The sequence below is a fragment of the Dendrobium catenatum genome, unplaced genomic scaffold (genome assembly GCF_001605985.2).
Source record: "Dendrobium catenatum unplaced genomic scaffold, ASM160598v2 fragScaff_scaffold_993, whole genome shotgun sequence".
Lineage (NCBI taxonomy): Eukaryota > Viridiplantae > Streptophyta > Magnoliopsida > Asparagales > Orchidaceae > Dendrobium > Dendrobium catenatum.
Window position 1 is genome coordinate 477,800 of NW_021319455.1, and position 24,805 is coordinate 502,604.

The following is a 24,805-nucleotide window of genomic DNA, read 5'->3' on the forward strand; positions in this document are numbered from 1 at the left end:
TCAGCCGCCATCTCCATTCGAATGTAAATTTTATGATCATTCTCGTGACGTGAATAGTACGATACTAACGTAATTGTGGAATTCAAGAGAAGAAAAAATATGCGCAAAATATTACTTTTTTATATTAAGAAATAGAATATGAGTTACTGTTGGAATTAAGTGACTATTATTATATTTTGAAATGAAAAATAATTTTTTTGATTAGAGATAACATAATAGACATAACACATTCCACAAATCCATATACAATGAGCGTCGATCAGCTGAACAAAATAAAAAAGCATCTCCAAGAGAAGATTTGAGTATAGCGATAAAAATGATGGAATTCAATGAGAAAAGACGATCAGATTAGAATCCAAAATGGACTAGTGGACTGGAAGAGCTCCATTTACAGCACAAAAGTCCTAAACACTTGAGCTCATTCATCACAGTCCAATTAGCTGATACACAATATTCCGATCAAAGAGGAAGAGCAAATATACAAAAACCTTTACCAGTTGAAGAATACTAATGACGATGATTATCCTCTCCGATCAATAATGCCTTCACATAATCACGAACGCGATCGTTATCACGTAAGTACGTAACATCCACGCAGTGTGGGGATTCGGGCCGCCCCCCTCCAACACCGCCGGGCCGCAAGCTCCATGATATAGATTTGATGAGATTTCGGGACAGACGTTACCCGATGGCTGGTTGACATGACGCTGGGACCCGCCCAAAACCTCATCAAAACCACCATCATCATCATCATCCGCCTTCCAGACTCCCAGTTCGCTGGCCCGAATCCACATTTCACTTCAACCGTTAGATCAAACGCTATGCCAACTCCATAGGGGTGACAATATCCTGATCCATAAAATTTCGGAGATGGGTCAACCTATTTGTCAGACGCGTCAGATTCGGGTTCAAAAACTGTGATCCATTTTGAAAATCGGATAAGGTTCGGATTGACCCGACAACATGAAATCAACCCGAAGTTGACTGGGGTCTGGGTCCGCATTCTGTTAATTCCATGCCACGAGGCTAACGAAACGACTCAACAAGCCTATCCCAGTGGCCTAGTCCACCTGACCCACTGGCCACCTCACGTCACCACGCCATCACGCGTGACACGCCCACCAGCCCACGACCCAGCCTCCCAATTGTCCACTGGTCAGTCAGCACGCGGAAGCTAGCGGCATGCCCCAGCAGTCCCCCATGTCCATGCGGCAATCACATGCGGCCTGACATCCTCGCCTAACACGTCGGAGTCCGGACACCTTTCCTAGCTCACTTGACACGTGCAGTCACACCCTTCATGGCTGCCAACTCATCACGCAAAATTCGAAAAAGAACGGGTTGCTGGATCACGTCGAGTCAACCTAGTAACCGGCATGAGTCTGGTCCGAGTTAACAATCCTGAACCATTTGTAAAATCAGATCGGATTAGGATCAAACCGCTTAAATCCAGATCAATCCGGATTCGATTCAAACCCAATATACGTACCCATTTTGACACCCCTACAACTTCATGGGCAGTCGAGACGCGGCCTACTTACATGAATCGTTTCCCTTCCCGCCGTTATCTCTCCCCGTCTTTCTCCGTCATTCCTTCATTAATGTAATTTGATGGAGGTGACGCAGCCGCAGCTCGCTCACTGAAGCTCCATCAAATCGGACGATCCAAATCAAGACATCAAAAGACATCGAAAGAGAAATCGCTGCCATCTATTCCCATAAATAGGCGCCTGTGATGATTAACACCTCCTCACTCATCCGACGTCACTCTATTTGACACTTTTGCCCCAAACGATGCGTTTGTTGGGGGAGAGGTGACCAAAATGCCCTCCGCATCATACGGGCGATCTCGAAGCTCTTTCGTAGCAATCATGGCCGTCGATTGCTCGTACAGGCTGCCACCCTATAAAATGAATGTGGGCCGCACCTTTCCTGATGTAACGCAACAACAGCAAGAGCTGGACATCGATCCACAATGGCGACAATGCTGTTTTTCGTTCGTTATTTCTTGTGCTGTTCGGTTCTCGTTGCCATGGCCATGCACTTGGCCGTTGAAGGCCGAGCAAGTAGGTTGCTTTCATTCTTCTGTAAAAGAACATTATTATATAGGTTTCATTGTGCGCTTGTTACAGTTAATGCAGGTCTGAGTTCTGAGGCAGTTCAGTTGGAAAACAGAAGGGGAAAGGTTTGTAACTTTGTTGATTTGTTTGCATGGTAAGTAACTAAGGTGTTGTAAGTACTTATTAGCGTTTGAGGTTTTGAATGAAGTGTAGGAGGAGAGATTGAGGCCTTTGGATTCAGCTAGGACGAGCTTGAAAGGGGATTTGGTGGGCTGGGAAATGAGGTGGGTGCCTTCGGGTCCGGACCCGCTGCACCACAACAGTAATCCTAAGAAGCCACAGACGCCTTGACCAACTACTGGTGAGCAAATTTGTCTCCAACATGGAGACTATGGCGGGGCCGAGTGTCTTTTATTTGTATTTGGTGGCAGAAAAGTAATGTAAATGTATTTTCAATGTAGCCTTAATTCTCTCTCTCTCTTCATAAATGGTTAAACGGTACAGAAGCAGGTCTTTCAAAGGCATTTGAAAATGTGGAAATTAAGTTCAAAAGCTTACAAAACTGCACAAAGCACTCGCTTAATCTTAAGCTTGCACAGTTGAAAGATAAGAACTTGGTACTAAGGACACGTGCTTTCTTCTTCCATGGCACTGTTTTATACGCTAATTCCTTCGTAATGAATATCTGCATGTGTACGTTGCCTTAGACGCGTATCCTACACGTAGTGAAGATCCCTGTGTTCCCGCACTTTTGATATTTATTGAAGGTTCTGTACCTTACGCTCGTGGTATTCTTATTGAGATTAAGTTTGCTTGATATTTATAAAGCATTTTTATCTTATATGAATTATTTTATGGAAAATTTTGATTTTAAATGCCCGAGTGAGATCAGAGTTTTATAGTTATTAACGTATATTCTCTAGATCAGTGTACCACAAATTGAAAAGACGATATAGTTTGTCTAATCATGGAGAATAAATTAAAGCAATTTAAACATATTTCAAAGGGTAAAATAAGATTCAGCAAGTGCAAACAATCGCCCATAATCAGATATAGTATTTGAAATGATTGAACGTGGATCACTTCCTGGTTGCTAGAAATGTAGAGCGCCACAAACTTTCGATCATCTAAAAATTTTCCAAAGAAATGTTCAAATAATTAAAAAAAATGATACAACCACCCACCAAGCCTGCATATAACCTAAGAAGAAACCAACCACTCTTATGACCAAATTTTACCCACACTATAATACATAGAGCAACACAAAAATAACACAAGTCAATTCAAAGAGCCGGGGGTTGGAAGAGTGAATCAGATGCAAGATTTCATATAGAGTATATGAAATGATTGAATGCGTAAAAAATCATCCAGAATCAGGTGTGGTATCTGAAATGATTGAATGCGAGTCATTCTTTGGTTGTTATGATGCACTGAAATTTATCCTCAAAGAGGCGTGCAGTGTCTGACACCGTATCCGACATGAAATTTGTCCGACACTCCTCCGACATATGTTGGACACGCAGAAAATGTATCTGATTAAATAATATTAAATACAAATTGAACATGCATGTTCGACACGCATATCTTAAGTATTTTATGAATTTTTTTAAATATAATTTCTTATATTTTGGCGGGATTTAAACTAATTTCTTATTTTCTATTCACAACATCAAATTAACGTCCACACTTAATACCCTATCATCGAATATTCTCTTTTTCATTTTTTTTTGACAGTGAAGGTATTTTCATTTCCTCTCTCGATGACTGATAGACGGTATCGACGCCTGACTTTCAACATCTTAATACTAATCATTTTAAGCACAAATTTTAATTAAGTGATTTATTATTTTCAAATTATTTTTAAAATTATACTTAATTTTTATACACTATTTTTTAAATATAAAAACTATAATACCGTGTCTAACCTATATCCGTGTCCTATATTTTCAATAACTAACGTGTCCCGTTTTCGTGTCGTGTCGTATCTGTGTCATCGTGTCCGTGTTTGTGCATAATATATGGTTGTCATAAATAAACATCCAAAGGGATAGAGAGGTACGGGGCGCTAAGAAACTCTCATCACTATCTTGCAAAATTTTTTCAAAGAAGTGTTAAAAAAATAAAAATGATTCAACCAACCACTAAGCCTGCATATAACTTGGGAAGAAACCAACCACCAGCATACCAAACATTATAATCTAGGAGAAGAATTTGAACCCAAAGCAAGGAGAAATGAAATAGAGAAAATTAAAGAAATTTAAACGTATTCCCAATGAAAAAATAGGATTTAGAAAAGTGCAAAAAAAAAAAAAAAAAAAAAACCCCTACAAAAAAAAAAAAAAAAAAAATCACCCATAATAAGATGTAGTATCTGAAATGATCAAATATGGGTCAAAACCTGGTTGCCAAAATGGCCATCTAAAGGGGTAGAGAGATGCGGGGCATAAAAAACTCTCATCATTATCCTACACAAAATTCCCTAAGAAATGAAAAAAAAAAAAAAAAAAATATACAACTAGCCACCAAGCCTGCATATAACTTGAGAAGAAACCAATAACCCGTATAACCAAACATTAAAATCTAGGTGAAGAATTTGAACCCAAATCCACACAAAAATAATAGATGTCTAAAATTACCTAGGGGGGAATTGATGCATTCAATTCTTCATGATCATGTTTTTTTTGTTTTTGTTTTTGTTTTTGTTTTTTTTATTTTTTTAATGTTATTGTAGTTTTTTAGTTTTATTTTTGTTTACCCAATGATGGAAGGCAACCGATGATCATGTATGGTATAAGTGTTCATTGGACATGTTTTTCATTTGGTATGCTAGCTTCTTTGTGTTTGGATTAATTTGGGTTTGTTGTTGGGGGTTTTGGTTTATTGGGGCCGGCTGTGCTGTTGTCTTTGGCTTGGCTGTTCGGTTTCTGTTGCCCTGGCCTTAGATGTTCGGTTTCTGCTGTTGCACCCTAGCTTTCCCGGTTCTCCTGGCCTAGGCTGTTCGATTTTTGTTGATGCTTCTTGGCTTTCTCAGTTTTCATGGCCTTGGATGTTCAGTTTCTGTTGATGTCCCTTGGTTTTCTCTATATTTCTGGTGGGTTCTATCGTGCCTTTAATGCACCTTTTTATTCCTATTTATAGTGGAGTTTTGAGCTGATTTGTGCAATTTTTTGGATGAGAAAAATAGTATAAAACCTGAGGGTTTCTTCTCTAGCTTGAGAGCTATTTCTTCCCTACTTGTTTATTCTTCCAAGTCTTCTAACCCATTCTTCTCTCCACAAGTTTCCACCCCATTGTATCCTTCTTCTAAAGTGAGAGTGTGTTGGTTGGTCGGTTTTTATTGGTATTTGCCGGAGGAGTTGTGGTGGACATTAGATCAAAGTTGCTGTGGTGGACCACTTGTTTTCATGTCCTTGAGCATTCTATTTACCTAATTTATCGTTACATGTGAGGTAATTACTAGTTGGTTGTTCTGAGGGCATTTTCTTTTAGTTTTCTTTCTTCTTAAAAAAGAAATTTCAGTTTGTTTAATGTTACTTGGTGATTTGCTTATTAAAGTTTTGGATCGAGTCGTGTTCTACTTTCTTTGTGTTCTCCATTGGGCTTAAAACTTTCTAGTTCCCATCAAATTACCAAGAAAAAATGCATGAATAAGACAAATAATGTATGCAAACTTTACTTTAACTTGAGAATAGTCGCCAGCTCAATAGTATACTCCTCCTGTATCCGATATCCGATATGAAACTTGTCCGACACTCCTCTGACATGTGTTGGACACGCAGAAAATGTATCTGATTAAATAATATTAAATACAAATTGGACACGCGTGTTCGACACGCATATCTTAAATATTTTATGAATTTTTTAAAATATAATTTCTAATATTTTGGTGAGATTTAAATTAAATTTCTTATTTTCTATTCACAACACCAAATTAACGTCTACACTTAATACCCTATCATCGAATATTCTCTTTTTCATTTCTTTTTGACAGTGAAGGTTTTTTTATTTCCTCTCTCGATGACTGATAGACGGCATAGACGTCTGACTCTTAACATCTTAATACTAATCATTTTAAGCACAAATTTTAATTAAGTGACTTCTTATTTTCAAATTTATTTTAAAATTATACTTAATTTTTTTACACTATTTTTAATTATAAAAATTATAATACCGTGTCTAACCCGTGTCCGTGTCCTACATTTTAAATAACTAACATGTCCCGTGTTCGTGTCGTGTCGTATCTGTGTCACCGTGTCCGTGTCTGTGCATAATATCTGGTTGTCATAAATAAACATCCAAAGGGATAGAGAGGTACGGGGCGCTAAGAAACTCTCATCACTGTCTTGCAAAATTTTTTCAAAGAAGTGTTAAAAAAATAAAAATGATTCAACCAACCACTAAGCCTGCATATAACTTGAGAAGAAACCAACCACCAGCATACCAAACATTATAATCTAGGAGAAGAATTTGAATCGAAAGCAAGGAGAAATGAATTTGAGAAAATTAACGAAATTTAAACGTATTCCCAATAAAAAAATAGGATTTAGAAAAGTGCAAAAAAAAAAAAAAATCACTCATAATCAGATGTATTAACTGAAATGATCAAATATGGGTCAGACCCTGGTTGCCAAAATGGCCATCTAAAAGGATAGATAGATGCGGGGCATAAAAAACTCTCATCATTATCCTACACAAAATTCCCTAAGAAATGACAAAAAAAAAAGATACAACTAGCCACCAAGCCTGCATATAACTTGAGAAGAAACTAACAACCCGTATAACCAAACATTAAAATCTAGGAGAAGAATTTGAACCCAAATCCACATAAAAATAATAAATGTCTAAAATTACCTAGGGGGGAATTGATGCATTCAATTCTTCATGATCATGCTTTTTTATTTTTATTTTTTATTTTATGTTATTGTAGTTTTTTAGTTTTATTTTTGTTTATCCAATGATGGAAGGCAATCGATGATCATGTATGGTATAGGTCACTACGGGAAAGCACGTGATTACCGTCGGAATTTCCGGCGGATTTTTTTTGCGCCGGCATTGTCGGCGCAGGTTCCGGCGGAATGATGCGACGTAGCTTCTTTGTGTTTGGATTAATTTGGGTTTGTTGTTGGGGGTTTTGGTTTATTGGGGCCGGTTGTGCTGCTGTTTTTGGCTTGGCTGTTCGGTTTCTGTTGCCCTGGCTTTAGATGTTCGGTTTCTGCTGTTGCACCCTAGCTTTCCTGGTTCTCCTGGCCTTGGTTGTTCGACTTTTGTTGATGCTTCCTGGCTTTCTCAGTTTTCCTGGCCTTGGATGTTCAGTTTCTGTTGATGTCCCTTGGCTTTCTCTATATTTCTGGTGGGTTCTACCGTGCCTTTAATGCACCTTTTTATTCCCCTTTTTTATTGGCTGTAATGGACGGCTGAGCATGTCTGTTGGCCTCATTTTCTTTCCTATTTATAGTGGAGTTTTGAGCTGATTTGTGCAATTTTTTGGATGAGAAAAATAGTATAAAAGCTGAGGGTTTCTTCTCTAGCTTGAGAGCTATTTTTTCCCTACTTGTTTATTCTTCCAAGTCTTCTAACCCATTCTTCTCTCCACAAGTTTCCACCCCATTGTATCCTTCTTCTAAAGTGAGAGTGGTGTTGGTTGGTCGATTTTTATTGGTATTTGCCGGAGGAGTTGTGGTGGACGTTAGATCAAAGTTGCTGTGGTGGACCACTTGTTTTCATGTCCTTGAGCATTCTATTTACCTAATTTATCGTTACATGGGTAATCACTAGTTGGTTGTTCTGAGGGTATTTTCTTTTAGTTTTCTTTCTTCTTAAAAAAGCAATTTCAGTTTGTTTAATGTTACTTGGTGATTTGCTTATTAAAGTTTTGGATCGAGTCGTGTTCTAATTTCTTTTGTGTTCTCCATTGGGCTTAAAACTTTTTAGTTCCCATCAGTATAAATTTTCATATATTTAATGAGTGTATCTTAAGGGTATTTTATTCATGCTGTTATAACTCCCAATCAGTTACCCTGACTCTTTATAACTCTCAATCAATCTCCAACACCTTATGACTCTCACTCAGTGAATCACATAGATCAATAGGGTATCACGTGAAATTATCATATCATGTAGCTGATATCATTGATCAGTACATCAAAATATGATAAAATTATATTAAATCATTCAAAATGATCAAATCTATAATATATCCAAACTTGCGTAGTAAAAACTTATAAAATTAGGAGAATACATATTTTGGCTGATTTAATAAAGATAAGATTCATAGAAATCAAATTCATTAAAAATATAAGTAAGAGATTAGTCATTTACAACGAATAGAACAATGACTTTTTCCTCTCCTCAATCTTCTTCTCCTATTTCAATGCAACCAAGTGAGGGAGTTGGTGGGGTGAGACAAATATATATATATATATGTAATTTATGGTCTAGTACCACAGACGAGCACCATATTAGCACCACATCACTCTATTTTAGAATTTTCATATTTTTTAAAATAAATTTATTTAAAAAATCTCAGTTATTACATGGAGGTTGTTGTGAGGGTAGATGAGAGTTAAAAAGATTTTGAAAATGGTTTATAATAGCTTAAGATATTTCATTTGGGGTGTAAAAAGTGTTTGAGGGTGTGAAAATCTCCCTAATTATGTTAGTGTTTTACCTATAATGGATTTCCCATAGAGATATTGAAGATCATCTTCTCCTTGAGAGAGCCATTTTGCTTTACTCCTTTGGATGATCCAGGAGGACTAGATAGAATTAACATGACCAGGGTTAGTATGGTTAAGATCAAGCTGTTGGAGGCAAGAAGCTGCTTATTTTGGAGAGCATCTATAGCTTGAGAGAGGTTGTTAAAGGAAACCCAATTCTAGGCATTGATAGCAGCCCTTAAAGTCTTTAGTTTAGAGTAAAGGTTGGAGATGGGTTCCCAATACCAAGATGGGAAAAAATGGAGGGAAGAGTCTCCAAAAATTATTGTAATTTAGTCCAATAATTTTTGAATTAGAATCTGTGGGTTCCAATCTGTTAAGGTCTAGTGAAAAGGATCAATAGGAATGGCCAGAGCACCTATGACTATCGACTTTATAGTATGATATAGGAAATAATTATAACCAGGAGTCAATCACGAGCATCCTATCCAATTTGAGATGAATATGATTAGTTGTTCTTTGATTAAACCAAATAAATTAAGACCAACATAGGCAAGATCTTTAGTACTATAGTAAAAAATAAAGGAGTTGAGTTCCCAAATCTTGCTTTGAGTCACACGATTACCACCAACATTTTAATGGGTAGATTTATAGTAATTGAAATCCCTCATAATAACTTAAGGGGAAGCAACACACTCCCCAATTTGTTTTAGATATTGCCACAAAAAGACTTGGTTAGCCCTTGAGTTAGATGCATATATGACATATAAAAAGAAAGGGGGAAGAGAGCCAAAGGAAATTTGGCTATGGATGTATTGTTGTGTAATGGAGATATGACTAAATTAAGGTTAAAGTTGTGGCATTCCATTTTAGTTATATCCTACTTGGTTTTAAGAAGGAAAAGTTATCACAAAAGTTCTCATAACCAAAAATCTTATGGGTAGCCAAAAACTAAGGATTCAAGGCAGAAGTAGCCTACACCTTTGCTTCAAGGATGCAAATAAGATTAAGCCTAGAAGAATTGACTAAGTCCTTACAATAAAGGATGCTATCAGGGCTGTGGAAAGCCTAAATGTTCTAGGAGGCTATTATTGGGAAGTACATTAGTTTTTGAAAGAGGAGTGGTTGGATTTTCTTGGATGATTTAGCCTTGATGGATTTGGATACATGATTGATAATGTGGGTTTCTATCGATTCAGAAGAGTTCTCATGAGATAGAACAACAAACTTGTTGGAGTTTTGCAATATCATCTCCTTAGAGGAGACATCAGGGATATCTGAAGTGGAGTTGTGATTGAGGATGATGGCAAGGGTTAAAGTGGAGTTAGAAGAGGGCGAATTCACCAATTTTTTTGTTGGTTTGGAGGGATTATTTGGAGGATTGGGTTGAGGGTTAGTGTTGACTGGGTGGTAAGGGGTGAACCATCAAAAGGTTGGGCTGGTAGGGAGGTGTTGGTGAGTGAGGGAATAGGTCTCTGGGTGTTAAAATTTGGATCATTTCAGCGGGGCCAGCGACTCCTACTTCGATCTATGGAAGGGAGGTTAAGTTTTTATAGATGGATTTTTAGGATATAAATTAGGGTGATGGATGAAGGAGCCACAACCGGAATAGAGGGATGGCTTCCAATCATAGTGCACATGTCAAGTTATGGGTTTGCCAGCAAGAGAGATGTGCATTTCATTAGATAGGGGGGATCTATTCATAACTTGGACACAAACACATGCAAATGTTATTTTTGTTTTTTTTATGGTGTGAGGTTATTGACTATTAGAGGATGACCAATGAAATTAGCAATTTTGGAGATGCCATTGGGGTTCCATCATAAGAGCGGGAGGTTATGGATTTTGATCCACAATAGGATGGAAGGAAATTCTTTATGTTTTGGTCTGAAAAGTGGGGACCATTTTTTAAGGATAGAGGATTTGCTAAGGAAGAACCATGGACCCCCGCCCAGCCCATATCGAAGTCTTCTTGCAAAGAGAATCTGAGTAAGAAGAATCTATCACAATGGGAAAGAAGGGATAGGTTACCTTTAAACTTCCATGCCTTCTTGATAGCTATTAAAAAAGCCCCGTAATAGGGCCTCCTCCAAACCGAGTAGCCAACTAGTGAAAGGAACCATTCTTCTGACCCTTAAAAAATATCAACTTTTGAGAAGGGAATGCCCTTTTATGGGGGGAGAATAAAGCTAAGGGGGAAGGGCTTGGAAGAGGAAGAGGTTTTGTTAAGAAGGTTCTTCCAGTCAAGGTGGGATAAAATGGAGGATTGAGTTATAGGGAAGATGGAGATGATCAAAACAGGGGAGGAAGGGGAAGAAGAAAGACACCTAGTGATGTTGAAGGTTGGGGAAGTGGGGAAGCTCACCAGGGGAAAGAGAAGTCAGGTTGAATAGGATTTTCTCTTCACAACATATTTGTTTCCAATGCTGTACATTTATGCTCCAAATCCTAATGTTTAGGATATTAAATAAGATATTGTCATTTTTCAAACATTGTTAAAAATTTATTATGATATTGATTAAAGTTTTTGATAATGTGTTCGATGAAACTTCAAGAAAATTTTAAATTTATTATTTTTAACTCCATCTTGATTAAGGATGATTCATTTGAATAATTTTTCTATGCATATATATATATATATATATATATATATATTATATATATATATATATTTATTCTTAAGTCACATCTAAATTTATGGGTGGTGATAGTGGAAATTGTTATATTCATTTTGACACGAGAGATCAATGAACTCATATGAAATTGGATGAGACTATTACAAAGAGGTTTAGCTACTTCACAAAAATGATTAACAACCTCAACTGACTTGTCAAAATACATATAGATTGGGAGCAGGTAAAAAAATGCTAACTCTTTGCCAAAAGAGTGAGATCATATGGTAACCTTCATTTTAAACCTCATGATTTAAATTCTTATACCATTAACTATCTGCATGGATAGCTAGTAACATTTTAACAAAAAATCAATTCAAGGGCTGATGAAGAGGACAACCTAAAAAAAAAATCAAAGAATGTGGCACTCAAATGCCATGATATGAGTAAAAGAGATTCATCAAGTCATCAAGTAATGAAGTAATGATAAGATGATCCTATAGTTATGTACTTTAGAAAGATGCTTAGTAGAAACTTTTATAGAGGCAAAGGTAAAAGGTCAAATAATAAATTTTAAAATTAATTAAAGAATAATATTATAGATAAAAAGGACACTTTTACATGTTTTAAATGCAATATGCTATATCTTGTCAAGTATGAATACCCTATGAAGAAAAATGGAAGGAAAGATAAACCCACATCTTAAAAAGCCAAGAAGACTTTAGATGTGATATTTGCAAATTTAGATAGGGAAGAAATATTAAATGAGCCATTCAACCAAACAAAAAGTAAACATTTGTTTAATGGCTATTTAAGATCACACCAATGAGGTAAATGATGTCCTACAATGACTTGCATGATACACTTATTACCATATATATGATATTTTATCTAATTTAAATAATAAATACCACAAAATAAAAAAAAGAGTATGTAAATTTAGATTCTTATTGCACTAAATTACGAAATGAATTACATTGATAAATTACTTAGAGGAAATATGATTTTATAAGCAAAGATTAATTGTTTGAAAAATTCTAGTTTGAAGGTATTTCATGATTTATTTTTCTAGAAAAACTATAAACCATAGATTATATACACATACAAATGCTAGGTGCACTACTTGTAGTGGTTTAGGATATATATTTAGAAATTATAAGGGTAGAAATACACTTAAACCACCTCAGTTTATTTAGGTCTCAAACTTACATCTACATAGATGGTTAGAACCTCCCCTATACCATTTAATTATGTCATTTATTCAATTGATGGACCCAAAGAAATTTGGGTTACCAAGTTAACAAATTGAACTTTTGTGTAGGTATGTCTTTACTATAGGGTCTATTGAAGGCAGATGTTACGTAGATAGAAGATGCTCAATGCATATGGTGTGAGGCTATTCATTAATTACTTTACTAGAACTAAGGATGTCTGATACATGCCATTAAGAGATAACCTATAAAGGGTGATAATTGGAGTCAATAGGATTGACTATGACTCTTATACCATCAAGAAGTTCCTACCGACTAATGAACTAAAACACAATATGTAAGCATCAACCAGTTATGTGATAAAGGGTATCAAGTTCTATTTACCTCTTCTCATTATTTAATTAAGTTGCTAAATGAGTTAATTTTATTGGTCCTGGGTATAATAATATTTATTAACTTGAATAGAAGCTTCTAATCCCAATGACTTGGGGTCTCCCTAAAGCTTAGGTCAGGGTGGGGGCAGTAAGAATCTTCACCGACCAGTGTGAATATTGGAATTGGCTCCGCCTACGCTAGGAGAAAATCTTCCGTTCCGAAAAAGAATCTGACAGTTTAGAAACCTTCCTCCTGGGATGAATTGCCCCCTCTAACGCGGGCCGGGCTAAGCTAAGCGGGATTAAAATATTTGATGTATAGCAATTCTAAATTCTTGAAAGCTTTTTTATGAGGATCCTTGGCAGCGAAAAAGATGCTTTTGTCAAGCTATTATGCATAACCTATCTAAATTATTTTTAGGTTTAGCTAGACTAGTTTTTTTAAAGATCATTTATATGTAGATTGTTAGTTAGAGAAACATGCTCATACATCCTTTAAATATAAGAGTTAGATTTTTATCTATGGACCATTAAAAATTACTTCATATGTATCTATATAGAGTGGTCACACTCACTAATACAAGAGAGAAAAGCTATGAATGTATTATTGCTGATGATTACTCAAGATTCACTTGGGTAATAATTCAAGCGATTAAGAGTGATGCAAATTTAGAATTTATTAAATTTGTAAGATGGATCTAAAGAGAAAGGAAGTTAACCATCATATCCATTAGAAGTGATTGTAATAGCCCTAACTCTTAACCATCGAGATATTATTCATTTAGGCTTAATTGCCTCATGGTTGTCCCCTTGGTGCAAATTTTCAAGAGGTCAACCATCCTATGATTGCTCTTGTACGAGCACGCTTTACTTTGGAGTTTCTACTAAAATTTAAATCATTACATCAAAAGACATATTGATGTTTAAAATTTTAGTTATATTTTTATAAAAGGGTTTTATAATTTTCTCCACTTAGATATCTGACGTTCTAATTAATTTCCTTAGTCCAAAATCATCCACCAGATAGATAAGTTTATGAAGGCAGAGTTTCTATCTTCTCATTAGTGTATCACTATGATACCAATTGTAATATCCCATGCTCTTAACCATCAAGATATTGCTCACTTTGGCCTAATGCCTAATTGTCTTGCCTCATTAGGTGTAACTTTCCAAAAGGTCACTCATCCTATGAGTGCACTTAACTTTGAAGTTTCTATGAAAATTTCAACCATTAAAAGGCACCTCGATGTTTAAGATGTTGACTTTATTTTCATACGAGGTTTTATAGTAATCTTGGAGGAAATTTTGAGAATGAAAAAATTAATAATTTTATGTTGAAGTTGGAATTTGATGTAACTTTTCTACCTCTATATTACAAAAAAAGTGTAATTAAGAGGATAAAAAGAACTTTATTAAATATGGCTTTAATAATGCGTAGTGAGTGTAATCTATCAAAATATTTATGAGAAGAAGAAATAAATATTGCATGTTATGTGATTAATAGGGTGAACATTAGATTTATCATAAAGAAGACCCCTCATGAGATTAAAAAAATAATAATAATTTATCACACTTGCATGTTTTTGGTTGAAGATATTTCATTTTGAATTATGAAAAAGAGAGTTTGACAGAACTTAATAAGAAATTTAATGCAGTTTTCTTATGATATTGAAATCACAATAAGGCTTATATGATATTCAATAAGAAGAGCATGATTAGTGACGAGTCTATTCATGTGAACTTTGATAAAAAAAAGCCTAGGATTACACAAGATGAAGGATATGGATAATGAAGAGATTGATATATTAAGAAATCTACTTTGGATCCACAATTATGTACCCCATAGAACTGAGTTGCATAAGAGTAACAATATGCCTCTAAACATTCTAAGGAACTTATTATAGGAGACTAGGAGACCCATTTATTGAGCCTAAGAATATTAGTGAGGCATTAGATGATGAGTTTTGGGTAGGTGTAATGAAAGAAGAGTTAAACCAAACTATGAGGAATGAAGTATGAGAATTAGTTTACAAACCCAATGATTAACATGTAATTAGAATAAAGTGGATTTATATGAATAAGTCAAATGATTTCAAGATTGTAACTAGAAATAAAGTGATATGAGTTGCCTAAAAATATAATCAAATAGACATGATAGATTTTACTATGCCATGTACCAATTAGCTAGATTAAAAGTCATCAAACTAATATTAGTATTTGCTTCAATTTATATCATATGAATGTTAACAATACTTTTTTGAATGGAATCATAAAAAACATGTAGAATAAACACCAGTCGTTGTTGACTACATATATCATGATAATATATTTAAACTAAAAAAATACTCATTATAGATTTAAGCAAGCCCTTATGGGTTGGTACGAGAGATTCTCAGTCCTAATCAATCTAAATTTAGTAAAAGGAAGATAGACATCACACTATTTAACAAAATAATTGGAGATGATATGATAGTGACTTGGATATATGTAGATTATATTTAGTTTGAGCCACACAATAATTCATTTTTTATAAGTGTCAATACAATGAGTAAGAAATTTGAGATGAGCTTAATAAGAAATCTCAAGTTTTTTTTTTTTTAAAACTACAATTGAAGCAAAAAGATAATAAAATTATGCTTTCTCAAAGAAAGTACATTAATGATTGAATACTAAATTTTGTCAAAACTATTGGTACTTTCATGAGCACAATAAAAAAATTGGGTAAGGACCTAGTGGGAAATCAATAGACTCTAGACTTTGTATGAGGATGATAGGATGTCTATGATATCTTACTTTGAGTAGACTTAACATAGTATTTTCTATAGGACTGTGCATTAGATTTTAAGTTAACCTTAAGGAGTCCCATTTGATTGTAGTTATCACCAATAAGGCAAACTCCATTATCGATGTATAAAATTACTAATAAGACTAACACCAATTGTCTACACCAATGTCATGTTTGCCATCACCACAAAGGGCTCTCCATCATTAACAACCTTGATGTCTATCATCACAAACAAGATTATGATGGCTATCAACACTAGTATGAATATTTGTTGTCACCACCAAAGCCGACACTTACTTTCGTCAATAACCCAAACACCCACTATCACCACTAATATTTGCACGTGCCTTCATGAACGCCAACTCCCCTCGTGTAAAGAGAATAGTTGGGCAAATCATCAATCATCCTCATCCTACGCCCGTTATAAGCATCTTCTTTTATGATTAATGTCTATAACATTATATTAATAGTTTTATCAATTGCAGCAAAATACATCGCTTGACCATGATGCATATTGGATTTTCTTTACAAATTAGAAGAGTAATAATACTAATGTAGATCACTAGAAATCTAGTCCTAGCACATATAAACCAACATAGAGAATGTTAGTCCACCATAAAGTATTTTGCTACGAGCCTTGGAAAGGCCCAATTCAATCTAAACTTCAGGAATCATTTGAGCTTGCACTTAAATATGCTATCTTGGAGCCCACTTGTACACTAATTCTTAGACCAACTTTTAGGAATGCAAATTGATCAAAATGAATAGAATGCTCTCTTTTGGCCTCACTAAAATTCTTAGGAATAGCATGTTGGCATTAAATAATAAGGCTTCACGAGATTACTATTTTGCTTTACAGATAGCTCCATATATGAAAATTATGCAGGATTATTATAATTGATCTATATAACCTTCGAGTGAGCCATTTTCTGCCAGTATAGTTCGATCGAGCTTCTTTAGTTAAGTCTTTTGAATGAGACTGTCAGAAACTCCACTACTAATGTGCTCTTTTCTCTCTTTAAAGAGTTCTTTTGTATTCCTTATAATGCCTACATTGCACAAATCCAAGGAGAAAACCAATAGGAAAGGATTAATAGTTAAAATTTCCAAGGAAAATTGATGGCCGAAAAGAAAACCTGACGGTTAGAGGTCACAATCCTGATTGATGAACTTCATGGGTGTTTTTTAGGAGAAATTATTCCGTATTAAATTCGGACGGACAAAAATCATTCAGATTGTAAGGGTAAAACAGTGTACAATTTTCATACACAATTGGATTCAAACTATTTACACACTATTTTTACACAATATATACTCACAATCCGAACAATTCTTTCATCCGGATTCTGCTACAGAATAATTTCTCATATTCTCGAGGCCTAACATTGCCATCTTGCCATCTCTGAAAAACATTTTCAACACCGAAACTAAATATGTTAATTTTAGAAGATTACCAGCTCAGTTGAAACGATATTCACCAACAGAACTGTTAAATATCTTGATCGTCCCTCCAAAATATACAAATATTTTGCAATTTATATGATTTTCTATTTGGATTGTTATCTGACCATGTTTCAATTGTAATTAAATAGCTATAAAATTCAATCCAATTGAAGCCAATAAAAGTCTCCGATGAAGATGATGGGCAAATCTTTTATATATTTTTGCGATACAGGACAAAGTATAGAAATAAAATTGAAGTCAACCAGACAGCTAACGGCCAACCAAAGGCGAGGTAAATAGAATTATTGATCACCTGAGACCACATAATGACCAAAGATAAAGCCAGGCCCTTCCCTTCTGATAGCTGCTGTAGTTCATGAAAGTATTTTAAATATTGAACGGAACAGAACAATATTAGGGCTAGCAAAACTTGTATTGAAGTTTATACGGCTCAAATAGACAACTCTAGGCCAGACTGACAATCCAGATTGTTAGAACACCGCCCTTGTCATGTTCCAACTACCTAAGCACAAGGCTGCCTCCACTACCCTCCTCCGCAGGTTGTCACCAACGGCTCACTGCTCCCTTACACCTTTTTGTTCTCTTAGTTATATATACAAGCATTGTATGCTGCAGGATTATTATCAATGAAAAGGAATGTTTTCCTGCTAGCTTCTTCTTCCCTCTGCTTGTATCTCTAACTGATTTGCAGGTGTCTTCATGGTATCAGAGCCCCACAAGCTGCAACCTTCCTCTTAACCCATGGCTGATCAGGAATCCTCTTTGGCAGCTCAACCTGCCTCCTCTCTATCCACAACAATGGCGGAGTTCACCATTCCATCACCCCTCAAGTTTCTTGTGACTAACCTCAAACTTATAGTACCCAATCAGCTCACAAGCGATAACTATCTGGTCTGGAGACTGCAGATCTTCCAGCTTTTCTCTGCAAATGGATTTGAAGGACATCACACAGGCAGCAGTCCCAAACCTTCGCAATCCCTAGCTGAAACCAACCCAGCAGAATATTGGCTGTGAAATTTAGTCGACCAAAACCTTATATCTGCTCTTCTATTTACAATCTCTCCCTCGGTTCTACTGTATATTCTCACCATCTCATCAGCTCGGGACATATGGATCACGCTTGAACTGCATCTTCAACCTACAAACAGATCTCGTGTTATTCAGCTTAAAAATGAGCTGTATCACATTCAGATGAAAGATCTCACGATGATGTAATATCTAGTGAAGATCAAAGCTCTGGTCGACAATATTGTTGTTGTCGGATTCCTACTCGACCCAGAAGAAATCATTCTTCACACACTGAATGGCCTTCCACCATCCTACAATCTCTTCAAAATGGCCATCCGCACAAGCCAACTTCCCATCTGTCCTCTACTCCCTTCTTTGCAGTGAGGAGATTCATCTACAAACGGATTATCAGAGGGACACCAATCCGCTGTCGGACAATGCTGCCTTATATGCCAACCGCTCCAACACACCTCGTGGTCACTCCAACTACCGAGGATCCAAAGGTCGTGGAGCTCCCTTCAGACCAAACCTCACCAATAGCCACAACTCCTCCAACGAAAACACCAGGCCAATCTGCCAAATCTGCGGCAAAAATGGTCACGGAGCTTCTACCTGCTGGCACAACCCACCTCTCTCAATGAGTGGGTTCTAGACTCCGGGGCATCTGCTCACCTCACGCCAAACACATCAAATCTTCACTATCCAGTTCCATACAATAGATTTGAGACCATCTCCACAACCAATGGCAGCTCTCTACCGATAAATCATGCTGGACAGGGAATTCTTCCTCTTCATGAGTCTAACCGTAAGCTCTACCTACGCAACCTTCTTCATGTTCCCTTACTATCTCATAACCTCCTTTCCATACATAAACTAACGACTGACAACAATTGTTCCATCTCTTTCGACTCTAATGGTTTCCTAATCAAGGATCTTCTGGACAATCACACTTTCATTCGTGGACACTGCCGTAATGGTTTATACTCCATCATCCACCCGCCGACCATATCTCATACAACACTTCACTCTACCACATCCAACTTGGACAACTGGCATGCTAGACTTGGTAATCTCAATGCCAGGACACATCAATAACTAGCAAAAGTAGTTTCCTCTATATATATATTCCCTCTCCCTCTTTCGTTTGCAAGCCATGTAATGTGGCAAAAAGCCACAAGTTATCCTTCTCTTCTATCTCACATTGTGTAACTAAACCGTTTATGCTAATACATTTTGATGTTTGGGGCCCGGCACTAGTTCCCTCTCTTAATGGTTTTCGCTATTATGTCATTTTTGTTGATGATCACACATGATTCACATGGGTCTACTTAATGTATACAAAAGCTGACACTCTTTCTAAGTTTCAACAATTTCATAAGCTGATCACCAATACATTTGACTCCCAAATTCAAACATTTCATTTAGATGTGGCGGTGAGTTCACAAGCAATGCATTTCACACCTACCTCATGCAACATGGCATAACCATCTAACTCAGTTGCCCCTACACCCCAGAACAGAACGGAATTGCCGAATGCAAGCATCGTCATCTTCTAGAAACTACACGAACTCTCCTCCACCAAGCTCATCTTCCACATCACTTCTGGGCCGAAGCTCTTCTCACCTCCAACTATCTCATCAACAGATTACCTACAAAAGCATGTGAAAATCATATAACATATCAACTCCTTCACAAGCAAACTCCCACAAATTCCCTCCTCAAAACCTTTGGTTGTATCTGTTTTCCATGGCTATAACCAACCACACCATCCAAACTACATCCTCGCTCCCAAGAATGTCTGTTCCTAGGGTACTCCACCTCTCACAAAGGCTATTGTTGCCTAAACCTGCTCACAAACAAATTACACATCTCTCGCCACATTGTCTTCCACGAAAATATCTTTCCATACAAAGAACACTTCCCCTCCAATAACCTCAACACATTCCGACTCTATTTCTAACTCACATTCCTCTCCATATCTTTTGTTACCAACCTCACCCTATCCAATTCATCTCAGGAACCCAAATCACCAACAATTCCACAACCTGAACACCCACTCATCTTCAACTCTCCCGGGCATACCTCAGCTCACGACATCCTCACCCACTCCTTCCTACCAACCATCCGACCTTTCTCACCACCTCAACATCAACTTCCATTTATTGTGACAACACTTCGGCAATGACACTTGCCCACAATCCGGTCTTTCATGCAAGGACCACACATATTGAAATAAATTTTATCACTTCATTCAACACCATATCACCAATGGGGCAGTCACAATCAAACACATAAACTCAGCTGATCAACCGGCTGATTTTCTAACTAAACCGCTACCTCCAACTCGCTTCCTAGAGCTCAGAGACAAATTAAGCATTCGTCCAATGAAGGCTCAATTTGAGGGGGCCTGTTAGAACACATAATCTATATTGGCAGAACACTGCCATTATCATGTTCCAACTACCTCAGCACAAGGCTGCCTCCACTACCCTGCTCCGCAGGCTGTCACCAATGGCTCACTGCTCCCTTAAACCTTTTTGCTCTCTTAGTTATATAGACAAGCATTGTACTGCTACAGGATTATTATCAATGAAAAGGAATGTTTTCCTGCTACCTTCTTCTTCCCTCTGCTTGTATCTCTAACTGATTTGCAGGTGTCTTCACTGATGGCCCTAGTTCAAGGGTAGGGTGGCTACTGGACAATTTCCAGCAGAAGAACCAAATAGTTACATTATTTATATTTAAGTTAAAAATAGGAAGCCAGGAAAAAAGGATGTAGAACAAGTAATTTCTACACGATGGAAAGAATGGATCTTATCAAATAAACCTTGTTGCCATGTTCATCCAGCAACACCCTATGCTTAAATGTGATTGTAAGAAGAAGAAATGTCTTGTACGACTATACAGATTTAACAAAATTTACAGAAATACCTCCACAACAATGATCACCAACAAACTGACAAGCCATTAAGGTTGCATATTACCAGCAGTAACGGAAGTGATTTACCAGCTATGAACGTTCACTTTCAGAAGTTTTGTACACTGAAACCTCCTCCAAACCGTCAGGATGCTGGAGTTCACAAAATATTTGCAGGCAAGAAAAAGAGAAATCAAAATTGCTTTTGATGTATTTCTATAATCAAGTCTCGCATCTCTGGGAATATTGATACTATCACCAGTTCCAGCATGCTATATCCAAGTTGCTTCAAACAGACTGAGGACTGCGATGAGTAAGAAGCAGCTTTGTGAATATATGATCAAATCCTATGCAAGGAGAGGTAGTATGTATCTTTACCTGGAGAAAATAGTACACATCTTTTGCACAACGTCTATACTGGCGATGTCCAATCAGGCTGACCAGTGCTGTTGGAGCTCCACCTGTAATCTAAGTTTGTCAATGTATATATATTAAATTGAAAATCTGATAAAAATTTTACAGGATCGTTAGATTATGATGCTTATAATCGTAATTAGTCTTATTCCTACTATGTGGCTCTGGCGCTAGTCCTCTTTCTCAGTTAAAAAAAAAAAAAATCAATAAATTGGATGAAGTCAACATGAAAATTGGCAGATTATCTCTCTGGAATAAAGTGTGGTTGAATTTGGCAGAGCCAATTAAACAAATTCTGCTGATGCAAAATGATGAAGCAAACATTCTCGGTTACGTTTATAGATAGCTCAAACCGAAAAGGAATGAAACTTAAGATAAAATGTCTCACAATTTTGACGCAGAAATTGAAAAGATAAACTCGGATATTATCCAAGAAATGCAACTGAACCAACCAAATAAAACTAGTGTTTCATTGGAGATGCCTTGTAATGTTGTGCTTGTTACTCTTATAGAAAGCGAGTTATCCAGCAAAATTTAGCTTATTCAAACGAAGCATTAAAATTTTGATCAAGTGATGAGAACTAAAAGACTATTTGGTTATAACCAATTTAAATCCAATTCATAATAAAAACATCTATACAAAAAAACCCATAGAATTCTCAAAACAACAGAAGGGGGGTTAAAGCATAGATACTTGAAAATCATAGACAAAATACAAGAAACAAAAAAAACTCCATATAGAAAGAAAAATGAGAGCATTACTATAGATCTTCTTTCCTATAAAACTTGAGATCAAAGTTTTCAAGAACCAACTAACTGCAAACCTAAAAGAGTCATTATAAGTTGAAAATAATTATCTGCAAAATATAACCATAAGGTGGCATAACATTGAAGAGGTTCAATGAAAGACATAAGTTGATAACATGCCATATTTGGGACCACAAGATTGTTGCAACGTTCATATTAGACGACATCTAAATTCAATATCCCAAATGCCCAAATAGACATGCTAGAAATCTACCAGCTAGATAGCTCGATTACATGAACCGCAGTGTACATGTTTGTATAATTTACACAGAAAATATCTTTAACAATGTAAAAGCTATCATAAAAAAATATATAAAAAAGAACTAGTGAAATTCAAAAGACTAAAATTTTTCACTTGAAGTGGTCTTTATTATAGAGAACAAGATACGCCATACACAATAAATCGGGAAACATGCCCTCTTTATCCCACTCTCAGATACTTCTAAACTTGCCTGCTGTTTTACTTATCTAGGCCTGTTTTTGTTGCCTCACTGAAACGATCGATTGAAGAACATGGATCATAATATTAAGCAAGAACTTACTCACCACATCAATAGCATAACAAATATCAGTTCTAGTACGAGATAAGTAGATAAGTCTGCCCAAAAGTCTCTGATAGGAGGTTTTTCTACCATTGTGTCTTCTGAAACATCTACAAGTTTATGATTAAATTTAAAGGGTTCTCAAATAGGCTTGCATCCTACTAAGCCATCTCTTTCAACTATCACATTATGTATTTTAGTTGTGATATCAAGATTCCACGTTGAGAGTGTGCAACATCAATATCAAGAAAATATTTTAGTAAGCCTAATTCTTTGACCTCAAATTTTTGAAGCCATACCTGTCAAGGACAAATGGTGCACCATAACACAGTTCCTCGTAGAGCCATACTACATAACGCACGGCATGGCGCGTGCCATTTTAAAATGGAGCACAATATTAAATAATTATAAATAAAAGTATATATTAATATGAATTACTATTAAGTAGAAAGATAAATCATCAAGATAATGAAAACATCCAACGTAAAAATTAAGTTCAAGTAATCAACACCTCAATCACTCAAAATTGAAAACATTGTAACTATTTTTTAAATCTATTTCTTTTGTCATAAACTAGAGTAATCTTCGTAGGAGTCATTATCATCATCATCAAATGTAACAAAAAAAACTTATTACTTCATCAACATCATCTCCTAATTCATAGTCTTCTTCATTTGCCGCAAAAAATACACATCATACAATTACTATCACTTTCATTTGTCAATATTATTACATATTTCCATGCAGTATTCTTTTTTGTGGTTTGAATTAATTTGACATTCTTTCTATAAACAAGCATGAATTCAAACATTTTTTACTTTCCTTGTAATTATGTGAATGAAATGGTGAATAATAAATAATAAAAAAGTGACATTAACTGATTCGATAAAAGTAAAGATATTTCATAAATAACTTGTGCTCTCTTTTTTAGAAATTAAGGCACATTTATATATAATGATGGCACCATTAAATTATTAAATATATGATAAAATTAATAAATATAAACATTGATATTAATTTTAAATTTAAAACAAAACAATAGCACATGCTAAGTAAGTTCTATGTTATGCGTTATTGCTCCTGTATGGAGCAACTAGCTTAGGTCATTTTGAACAAGAGCATTGTGTCAAGCAAATGACACCAAGCGTGCGTTGCACTAAACCATATGCCATGGCGTGCGCTATTTTGCATCATTAATATGTATGCTTGGAGCATTCTTTTCTTTAATTCTGGTGGAGGCCTGTAGTGATATTAATGTACCAATTATTTGTTTGACTCAAGTATATTGGTAAGAGACTAAGCGAACCATTTGATTGCCTCCGAAGTTTCACTTAAGTTATGTGGAACCCTAGACGAACTTTTATTAGGTCAAGCCAATTATTAGAGGCATCGGGGGCACAATGTCCTTAATCTATTTTTAAACTTTAAACAGGTAGGATGGCTAGACAATTTTGATGAGCCATGTCATAAAATCAAGGGCTCCAACTGGGGCATCATTCTAGGCGAAGAGGCTATGTTAGTCCAAACATGATGCTTGTCGTAAGCTGACAAATACTCAAGGATTTTATACCCATATAAGTAAATATTTATTGTTTTTCATTTCATATATGATCAAATTTAAGAACTCATACACTCACTAGTAGCATGGTTTAGAACATGCTCATTTCAAGCATGTACGACAATGTAAAGAATGTTGATACATGACAGGACCAAGAGAGTGCATCCAAGCCCTATCCAAAATATGGTAGAACGAATGGTAAATAGAATAATTAGGCCGAACAATTACCTTCATTAAAAATATTATCTGTATAAATTTCTAAATTATATATAACAATATTTGATTCTCTATATATGAACCAAAAGACGACAAGCGTCTACATCCAACACTAATTTCCTCTTACATTTAGCATTCATACGCTAGATCTTTATAAGATGTCAACGAAATAATTGTTGTC

The 24,805-nt window shown here is 35.9% G+C and overlaps 1 protein-coding gene across 1 annotated transcript in view; it reads right to left on the minus strand.

Moving 5' to 3' along the window:
- Window positions 1-20,886: 20,886 nt before the first annotated feature.
- Window positions 20,887-24,805, minus strand: part of LOC110100045 — a 78,475-nt gene continuing 74,556 nt past the window's right edge. Inside the window, exons 15-16 of the mRNA XM_028697739.1 lie at window positions 21,466-21,548; window positions 20,887-21,391 (exon numbers count right to left, since the gene is read on the minus strand). Coding sequence (XP_028553572.1) covers window positions 21,281-21,391; window positions 21,466-21,548 — 194 coding nt within the window. The 3' untranslated portion in view covers window positions 20,887-21,280. The remainder of the gene's footprint in view (window positions 21,392-21,465; window positions 21,549-24,805) is intronic.